Genomic DNA, 10,263 nt, shown 5'->3' with positions numbered 1-10,263 from the left:
TTTTTTTTTTTTTAAAAACATATGGGTTTTAAAAAAAATCAAATTTTCAATTTTTTTAAAAAGGGTTTTAAATTTATTTTCTTAAATAAAATTCAGTCTTTTAATTCGCGTTTTCAGTTTTTTTTTTTTTTTTTTTTTTAAAAAGGGCTTTAAAAATAAAATTTTTAAAAGAAAAATCAGTTTTTTAATTTGCGTTTTCATTTTTTTTAAACGGGTTTTAAAAACAATTTTTAATTCGCGTTTTCAGTTGTTTTAAAAATAATTAAAAAAAAAATCAGTTTTTTATTTTTTTATTCTTAAAATTGACACGTAAGCTGAATTGTTTTTTTTAAAAAAGAAAATAAATAAATGCACATGTGGCAAGGAGAGTGTATGTCACTCTTCCATATGAGGGTGGACATCAGCGTTTAAGGGATAAAATATTACGGTTTTAAATAGTTTAGGTGGTAGATAGAACAAAAAATTAGGTAAGGTGTGTCGTAGCAAAAACGCTACTAGGTAAGGGGGTAATGATGTGTTAAACGCCTTGTTTCATGTAATTTCTATAACCTTCAATTCATTGAATGGACAATCACAACAAACCAATGAAAAGTTAAGACAAACATCTATTTGTTTTTTTTAATTATACATCTATTTGTGGGAGACAGTCCAAAATGTAAATTAAGTCTAAAATTAGTTAAAAAGTAATAGCTTTTTATTCATACTGAAAAAGATAAATTGAAATGACGTTCAAAATTTTACATTTGGCCTGGTTTCCCATATCTTCAAATAGTTATAAATTTCCTTCACTGGAAACACAAAAAAGTTCAGCAACACCAATTAAGAAGTTCCATTGACAAAGTCATCCACTACTTTGAATTTGCTCCAAGAGCCAATTATAGTACAAGGCCAAAGGTTCAACTAGAATAAAATACTCAATTTTCTAAAGGTTCAAATTAATAGGACTTTTTTAAGACTCCAGCACAGAGAATAAGGTCCATTCCTCGTTAGCCCCTGCCACTATAAAGCTGAAGTTTTTCAAAGAACATTACCATGCCTATTGTCTAATGGCTGAGCAATTACAAATTCAAGAATTTGTAGTAGGAGAAGAAGAAAAAGAATGTACAACAATTATGGATGTACAAATAGAATCGCCGGTAAATCTCTATAATCTGGATTATTGCTATTTAAACCTCCCTCCTATCAGCCCATTAGCTGATATTGTGCTATCCCCCTTGTGGAGCTCTTCTGATTGCAATGATACTGGCTGTTATGATGGAAGCAGCATCAGTGCTATTAGGAGGATTAGCAATGATCAACACTTTTCCAGTAAGTTTTTTTCCTAAGATTCAAAAGGCTGACTTTTGTTTAGTTTATATTGTATTATGAGAATCAAATTGATCACTGGATGTTGCCTCAGTACTTTCTGCATAATTGAAGCAATAGCCTGAATAGTCTTTAATTTTGTGAATACATAAGGGAAGGCGATTATTAAGGTGAGAATCTAACTATCACCAACAAGGTGGAAATTCACGTATCCAACCTCTCTTTCCTTTTTTCGTCCCCATGCCTACCTTAATCCCCCTAGGGGATAAACTTAGATATTGAATTTTCGAGATGTTTTCTACATATATGGGTAAAGACCATTTATTTAAGGAAAAGTGCAATGGAAATTATGTGAAGAGATGTACAGCAGCAAAGTGAACTTTTTACATCATTATTTTCTAAGTTTCGAAGGAAAATTCAAACTTAACCCTGCATCTGTCCTGCCTGTGCCCTCTTTAAATCTGCCGTTCACATCCTCGAGTCCAAACTAGCTGAATCAGTTCATGCTCAGGAGAGGGTGCTATAACATGACCTCAGTCAGGATAACATCACGCATGAAAAAAGAAATTTTGCATTAAGATGGGAAAAAATGAACCTAATATCTGTGAAGAATGGTACTTGATGTATAAATAAGGTCAGGCAATATACTATGGATTGTGGTTTTTTCCCCATATTAATGAGAAGGCTATGGAACTTGACCCCAAACATAGCATTTTGGCCTGTTTGTAGTTAAATTGATACCTCTCATCAACTTCTTTTTGTCTTAGTTCCTGTAGCCTTTTCTTTGCCTATAAAATGATATCTACATAATTGGTCTATTTTATTATCATTCTAGTTTTCAGCTAGAAGACATCTTATGGATGTGAACTAATGCAAAGGATTAATTACCATAGCAAATACGACTAATGCATCTTATGGATTAATGTATTTACAGGCCATTCTGCATCATATCCTGATGGTTCACCTGGAGATGTTGATAGAAGCCTCAGAAAGAGCCCTGCATATGAGAAAGCCAGTAGTCTAGATTTTTGTAATATTAAAAAAAGGATTTCTCAGGCAGTTGAATACATTTTATCAATGGGAGAAGACATCCTAGTTCAATTTTGGGCACCTGTGAAGACCAGTAGTCAGTGTATACTTGCAACTTGTGGGCAACCGTTTGCTATTGATTCCACAAATTCGAGACTTCATCATTATAGGATGATTTCAGTGATGTATTATTACTCTGTTGATGGTACGAATGATGGATGCCTCGGGCTTCCTGGACGTGTCTTTAAGATGAAATTCCCAGAGTGGACTCCAAATGTCAAATATTACTCGAGCAAAGAATTTCCACAGTTAGATCATGCTTTACTCTACAATATTCGCGGAACCTTAGCACTTCCAGTATTTGAAGGAGATCGCTGTGTTGGTGTTCTTGAGCTCATAATGACATCAGAGAAGATCAATTATGCGCCAGAGTTTGACAAAGTCTGCAAAGCGTTAGAGGTAACTGTTTTGCGGCTTTTGCCACCATTTTTTTCAGTTTCATGTTATACACTCAAATGCTGGATCATCTCGGTCCTACATACAGCTTCTTACTAAATCAACTATTTACCAGATATATAACTTAATTTGGTTCAACTCTTTATTTGTACTTAAAATCCACTTGTAAATTTGGATTTTTTCTTTTTAAAAAGATGCAAGTATTACAAGGCCTCACTGCGAACTGCACTATGCTTTCACCTCTATGGAAGTATTAATTTGTTTGCTATCCTTCCAGTCAAATCCCTGATAAAAGTTACTTGATATGAGGCTATTACTGTAAAGTTCCATGTTCATTTCGCAAATCTGAAGATTAAAAGATCAGGATTTTGGTTTACTGGCAAGGCTAGCCAATTATTACCTATTCTGGATATCTGCATAGAAGGTAATTTTAAGACACCGAGATGAGGATTCAAAAAACATTATCATTTCTGAAAATTCATCCACTTCACCTTTCTTCTCTAGCTAAAACAAAAGCATCTTTCATCATTCTATCCGTGCTGTGGAAATCCCACAGTTAAACTCCACCAATTTCACATCTTTTGAAGTCCATAGTAACTAAGCAACGATCTTTTGCAGGCAACCAATCTAAAAAGCACAGAAACATTTGATCAGCGAGATACATTGGTTAGTTTTTAGAATCACCGAGGTTCCTAATTTATTTTCAACAATATCTAACTTGCTTGAACTAATAGTTTCTTCGTAATATTTCTAAACCAGACTTGCAATGAAGACTTCAAAAACACACAGGTTGAAATCCTCGAACTGCTTTCTGCAGTGTGTGAACGTCACAAGTTACCTTTAGCTCAGACCTGGCTTCCTTTCAGTCATCAAAATGCTGTGATTTGCGGCAACAGATTCACTGGACTTACCTGTGGTCCTAGTTTTGCATTTTATGTAGTAGAAGCTCATATGTGGGCTTTCCGAGAGGCTTGCTTGGAACATCTCTTACAGGATAAACAAGGGCTTCCTGGTAAGGCATTTTCCTCTCTTGATGCATGTTTTTGTCCAGATATTAGCCTGTTCGGGAAAAGTGAGTATCCCTTGGCACACTATGCACGCATGTTTGGGTTGCAGAGCAGTCTGGCTATTCCCGTATACAGTAGTCTATCCAGAGAGGAAACCTGTGTTCTAGAATTCTTCCTTCCTCATAGCAGCACAGACCAGAAAATGCAATTGCAGATTGCGGTTTCTATTCTTGCAACAACGAGGGAAATATTGCAGAATTCTAAAGTTATGCAATGGATGGAACCCAAAGTAGAAGGACATTTTAAAATTATTGATTTGTCTGTTGGCAAGAAGCTTCCTTTCGCACCAGTGGCAGAACTAAAATCCCAAACAGTAGACACCAGACATGGATTGTTAGCCTCACCAGGTGGACTTGGGTCAAAAGAACAAGATCTGCCCATGCAGCAAATGCCGGAATATGATATTGCATTATTCAAAGCAACGAGTGATGCTAATGCAAAGAAGATTACATCCTCAATTCTTGAAAATGATGAAAAGAAGACGTCACAGGTTCTTAGGCAACTTTTTGGAAGAAATCTCAATGATGCTGCCAATTGCCTTGGGGGTAAGTATTAAGCCCTGTAGGATCTGTTTTCATTTCTGGTTTTCTGTTTCTTTCATATGCTATTTTATACTGGATTTTCCCTCCCTTCCTTGTCAGAAGAAGCAACAATCAAAATGAAACTTGTACTTCTTTGTACCCTTTGAATGTAGTCAGTCGATCAACATTCAAGAGAATTTGTAGGCAGCAAGGGATTTCCAGGTGGCCTCGGATGAAGAAATCAAGTAGTAATTGTTTTGACCAAATCAGAGAGCATGTAAATGAAGCTGCCCATTTGGTTGAGAAAGCATCTACTGGTACTTCGTGGCCAGTAGAACCTATGCTTGAATTTGGTTCAAACTCTTCAACCAACTTGAAGAAACCGATCCATCACGGTTTACTACTTCAGCAGATAGAATCAACCACATTCACATCTGGAAACTTAGCAAAAGAAATGCCAAATGAAAAATCAAATTCAGTTACTCTCAGCAATTTTGGTGTATTAGTCGGAACAGATAAACGAGTTCCTGAATCCAGTGGCTCAGTCCCCCAAAATTCTTGTCCTCCTCTTGCACAACTGCTGGCTAGCATTGTCGATGTTCCCAGAAGTCCACCTGTTACTGCTTTGCAAAATGGAGAAACTGCAATAATAAAGGTAAGATATGGGGAATACATTATCAGATTTCGACTTTCATTTTCATCACAGTTTGGAGAACTGGAAAACAAGGTGGCCGATAGGCTAGAGTTGAAGATTGGAACTTTTCGCATTCAGTATCAGGATACAGATGATGATTGGGTACTCATAACTTGTAACGATGATTTGGAAAGTTGTCTAAGCGAATGGAGATCAGTGGGTAATAGATCAATCAAAATGCTGGTACAAACCATAAACTTGTAAAGTTTACCTGTAGTTTTGTATGTGATTATGTGTCAAAACATGTGCTATGGGTAATTCAAAAATCATTTAAAACAGTATTTTCATATTGACTTCGTTTGGGTCGAGTCTCCTAAGTTCATATTTGCATTATTTTAGCAATGTATAAACGAAAGAAAGAAAGCCAATGATGTCAATGGTACTATATCAGCTGTTTAAGTAGAATTATTTAACCACGATTATTCTTATTGTGCATTTATGTAAGAGAAAAATTTCATATATAGCGATAGTTCCACCCCTAATTATGAAATACAGTGATAGTCTGTGTATTTAGAAATCTTAATGCCTTCATAGAAAGGAAAATAAAAAGAAACTGTTGAATGGGAACTAGCCATATTTCAACGGTTTATTCCTTCGTCTCTTTAATGCTAGAAAACTCCCTCCAATTATAATTAAGGCTCAATTTTCTTTCACAAAAACATAGACTCTTCCTAAGCCAGTTTCAATGCAATGATAATTTAAGGCTATTTCCAAGGCTTTCCAAACATTCCAGTATTTTCTGTGTCCTAATAACAATCATATGATATCCCAGAATTTTCAGTAATTTGTGTAGTTAATATTAGTAATTCCGTGTAAGTTTTTCTAATTAATTTGTCAAAAGAATCCCATTATAATCAGGAACCGCCGGGCCATTTAATTTTCCTAATCAATTTGTGAAAAGAATCCCACTATAATTAGGAATTAGAGTCCAAACGAAAGACTAAACCCAAGCACTCGTCTAGATGTTACATAAAAACGTTACATCTTCTTTGTGCAAATTCAGAAGCAAATTCATCACCATCTGAACGAAAATTAATAACCATCTCTCTCATTGAGCTTTGTTATATCTTCTTTGATGTTATCTCCCACATCGGTGGGCATAATATGCTTATGTGTATTTAAATAGCCCTGGGCTCTCCCACCTTAATAGCTAGCTTTTGGGGTGTGACTTAGGTTCAAGGTTGTTACAAATCGTATCAGAGCCACCGACCGTCCTTGATGTCCGTCGTGCCTTGGGTGGTGCGGTTCAATTGACCCCCCATCTTCATGACGTACACTCCCCGTTCAGTGCTTTGCTCGACGAGGATGTGGAAATCTTTATAAGTCTAGATATTAAATGTCGTGACACCTGGGGCTTTAGACCAATGTGTCAGAGCAGTCACACCTTGGTTTTGGAGAAGAATAATTATTTTCAAACTTCATGTTACCACATAGAAGCCAGTCACCTGCGCTACGTGCTACCAATCCCCAATCCACAAAATCTTAGTTTGTGCATTACCCTTGAGTTTGTTCCTCCGTTTAAGTCTAACCGCGTTGATGGTGCTGTCAAGTTGGTTTCTGTTCTTGAAGATGGAAAAAAACTCGGTTACGAAGTTCTCACTCTAGAGATTAGGCACCTAAATACTTGTCCTAGCTGGCGAGCCATTCCATCAAATTCAAAATACAGTGATGATGGACGAAAGAAAAGGAAGAACATTCAGTTCTTGTTTAGAATGGGGGTTGCTTATTGTATTTGGTTTGTTAAAGTGGAGGATGATGATCTCGTCGATATCATACTCCTCATGTCTTGTTGCTTTCAACAATTTGTGTCGCTCACTGGGGCGATCTGGTTTTCACTTAGCTGATATTTTGGGTTTGTATTGCTAATATAGAGGAGCTTTTGAAATGGAAAATAGGGCACTTCTGGCATCTTTTAATCGGGGTCCTATCTGCATTAGATGACATGCTTTTCCTTTTCTTGTGCATCTGTGTGATGTCTGGAAGAGTATCCTGTTTGACACAGTAGTTCAGGCATAATGATAGTCTTCTGGTCGTATTTTGCTTAATGCGCCTTTGAACATTTTAATCTGTGTGTCAATTTTCATGTTTCCTGCACTGCCTTGAATTTGTCCTACGAATTTGAACTAAACGAGAGAGCGTGTTTCCTCCATGTGATCTTGATTTCCCTGTTTCTATTTTGTTTATTTCGGATGTAACTCAGGTACATGCTCTAATCACTCTCTCTCCTACTGTCATGGTGACTTAAAGTTATGAACAACTATAATGGTATTTAAATTCTTGATTCCTTTAGTATCTAATGCAGTCCTCCAAATGATGTTAGTCAGAGTGAATGAGAAGGTATGCACGAGTTCACAGCCGTATGTACATATACATCCACGGATCTCTCTGGACAAGCTTATTATCATAAATTAGCCCCTAGAACTTTTATCAAGCTATAAAAAAGGCAGCCTCTGAAAAGTCACTATACTGCTATTTCACAAATCAATTTATGAATGTTTACTTGTTATTGGATTAATAGGAACTGATAATGCCTTTCATCTTCTGGGATTACACGTAATTTTTCATGGCTGGATGATAGATATGTTCGAGAACTCTACAAGTACAGCTCTTTCGGAATTACAGGTTATATGAAGAAAATGAAGCTACGCAAGGAAGTTGATATGATTTAATAATCTTTGTAGCAAGATTTTCATATTGACTTCGTTTGAATCTTGCACCGCCAAAGTTCTTTTTTTTTTTTTTGCTTTATTTAGCATGTATAAATGGAAAAAGAAAGGCGTTTGTTCTCAGAGAATTGCTGAGTTTTTCATCCAAGAATATCTTGACAAGACCTCTCTCTCATTTTTATAGAGCTACACAAATTCTAAGAACACACCACTCTACTGCTCAGCTTGATTGACCTCTTCTGGAAGTCCCTCATGTGACGGGTGGCCAGTCTTCTTAGTTACCGCATGTATCTCTATGTTGATTTTTATTTAGTAGATATTGTTTAAAGGAAAATTGCAATAGACATTTTTTAAAGAGATTAATACTAAGTTGAAGGAAATGGTATAGTAACGGCTTTTGTTTTAAAGATCAACTTACGAAAGTTATTGAATTTAACTATCTTCAAGTTGTTATATGTGAAAATGAGAAAGAAAAGTGTTCTTGCAGTGAGGATGATGCAGCCTCTACTAGTTCAAGAGAGGAGTGTTCTCTTGATCAACTTTTCAGAGAGGATTCTGATGTATTCTTGCTTTCAGATTGCTATTCGTTTTCTTAAATTACTTTAGTTTTGTTAATGGACCTCCATTTCATGTTCATTTGCAGCCAACTTGTTAACAGAACTCTTCTGAGTTGTGCCTATAAGCTTTGGTTGTTAAACTTAGAATTTGAAAAGGGAAACTCTGTTGTTTTGTTGAAATGAGACAAGTAGATCCATACTGGCTTCAATATGCCTAACTTGATCTAGGCAGATCAAATCAAGACTACTGAGTTGAAGAACAACATTTAAATCTCTCTATAACGGTTTCATTTGTACGGATATTTTTTGGTTGCTATAGTGAAATGCTATTATAGAGAACATGCAACATAACATAACATTGACATGAAAAACAAGTTCCAAAGAAAACTTGGCCATTATTGTCAAATATTATTATAGAGGATGACTGTTATAGAGAGGTTTGGCATAAGATAACCATATTCTTCATTGAACAACAAGAAATATTATATCATCATACAAAGTCTCAGATGTTAAGAACATATTTGGTTACATGATAAAGTGAAGGATCACATAGGAGTACATATTGCATCACTAGTTGAATAGACAAACACCAGTTTGTGCCTTTAGATGAGTCATATCCCAAATATTTAGTCAAAGCAAGCTTCACATAGCCAGCAGCAGCATAGTGCAAAGAGGCTGCATAAAACAAAGACAAGTATACTCAGAATTCATGATAGAATTTATTAGAAAAGCCTTTAATATACTTGATTTATTTAGCAGAGAACTATATCTCTGTCTGTTGAGACCTATGTTGCTCGAACACTTCAAAAATGTCACCGCTCTCGAGTCTGATCCTCTAAAATATATATTACTTTTGAAGAATATGACGCACACCCAGGCATTTTTGGATGTCCGAGCAACATAGGCTGAGACCATATTTGCAAAAACTTTTGATGACTTAACAAACTTACCATCCTTCAAGGAACCCCCTTTCTCCTCTTGGCTTACTTCTTGGCCAGCCCTTCATCTTCTTCTTGGCTTCATTTGGAGTAACTTCAGTAGGATAGCCTTTAATCATCAAAAAACCAAAAAAAGTTGAGAAATTAAACAAAAAAAGGAAGTGAGTTTAGCGCCACGAGTATAGGCGAATTCGGGATCTAAAATCATTTCAGAATGAGTGTGATATTATTGTGTATACTTTTGTAGGTGGAAAAAGCACATACCTAGAGGAGGTTGGTTATCTTGCTTTTGCATCTTGAAAGATGAAAAACAAAGGCCAATATAAGATAAAGTATATATGTCCAAGTTACAAACAATTGATTGGATGCAATGTGCAAGGACTTGATTTCTACTTTGCAAATGCTACCCCCTATTTATACAATTTCAGTTGGATGGACAAGAGGCAAATGGAAAGCAGGATGCAGCACCCAATTTTTTAATTGGATGTGCACCTCCTCAAGACTTGTCTAGAAATTCTGACTTCTTGAGAATCTATAGCGTAAATAGAATGTTGCTTTTCTCACATACTTTACTTGTGTTAGAGATGAAAGTTTAACAAAAATATAAGAAGGGGAGAAAGAGGTGAATTTTTCGCCGGTTGTGATCTCTAGGATAGTTATAATTGGCAAATGATCATTTTTTTTATTCTTCTTGCACCAAATGGACCTTTTAGGCTACGATTTAGAATTCCTTTTGAACTAATTGAAAATCTATGTAATCATGTTAGCTCCACGCCTAAAAATTTTTAAGTTATTACAAACGATAGACGACAATCTAAATATATGAACAAATATTAAAATCTACGCTGAAGGTAATTTAATAAGGGTTACTTTCACTAAGAAGGGATATTTGCGTAAATCAGCCGAAAAAGAGAAAGCTATAGAAAGTGAAGTTGATGAGGAAAGTGATTCTTGCGAATAGCATAAGTTGCTTAATCGTGTCGGATTGGTGTCATTTTTTGGAGAATATTACTCGAAAAGAAGCCCAAAA

General features: G+C 35.8%; 1 protein-coding gene and 1 long non-coding RNA gene across 2 annotated transcripts; one reads left to right on the top strand and one right to left on the bottom strand.

The window, feature by feature from the left end:
• Positions 1–737: 737 nt before the first annotated feature.
• Positions 738–5,353, top strand: LOC132607433 (protein NLP7-like). The gene is made up of 5 exons (XM_060321392.1): positions 738–1,308; positions 2,240–2,793; positions 3,409–3,456; positions 3,550–4,402; positions 4,552–5,353. Exons 1-5 carry the CDS (start codon positions 1,047–1,049, stop codon positions 5,274–5,276), a joined length of 2,442 nt encoding a protein of 813 aa, XP_060177375.1. The 5' UTR covers positions 738–1,046; the 3' UTR covers positions 5,277–5,353.
• A 3,387-nt stretch (positions 5,354–8,740) lies between these two features.
• Positions 8,741–9,936, bottom strand: LOC132607432 (uncharacterized). The gene is made up of 3 exons (XR_009570265.1): positions 9,498–9,936; positions 9,246–9,342; positions 8,741–8,970 (listed from the first exon to the last, which is right to left on the bottom strand). It is a non-coding gene; the product is annotated as an uncharacterized LOC132607432 (long non-coding RNA).
• Positions 9,937–10,263: the final 327 nt, after the last annotated feature.

This window comes from Lycium barbarum, chromosome 8 (genome assembly GCF_019175385.1).
Source record: "Lycium barbarum isolate Lr01 chromosome 8, ASM1917538v2, whole genome shotgun sequence".
Classification (NCBI taxonomy): Eukaryota; Viridiplantae; Streptophyta; class Magnoliopsida; order Solanales; family Solanaceae; genus Lycium; species Lycium barbarum.
Note: the sequence above shows the minus strand (reverse complement) of the source record. Positions and strands in the feature narration are given on the sequence as shown.

What these genes read in the sequence shown, in the direction of transcription:
- LOC132607433 (XM_060321392.1), top strand. Translation starts at nt 1,047, where the DNA reads ATGGCTGAGCAATTACAAATTCAAGAATTTGTAGTAGGAGAAGAAGAA. An exon ending in CAATGATCAACACTTTTCCA is followed by an intron (nt 1,309 to 2,239) that starts GTAAGTTTTTTT and finishes ATGTATTTACAG; the next exon opens with GCCATTCTGCATCATATCCT. An exon ending in TGCTGCCAATTGCCTTGGGG is followed by an intron (nt 4,403 to 4,551) that starts GTAAGTATTAAG and finishes CTTTGAATGTAG; the next exon opens with TCAGTCGATCAACATTCAAG.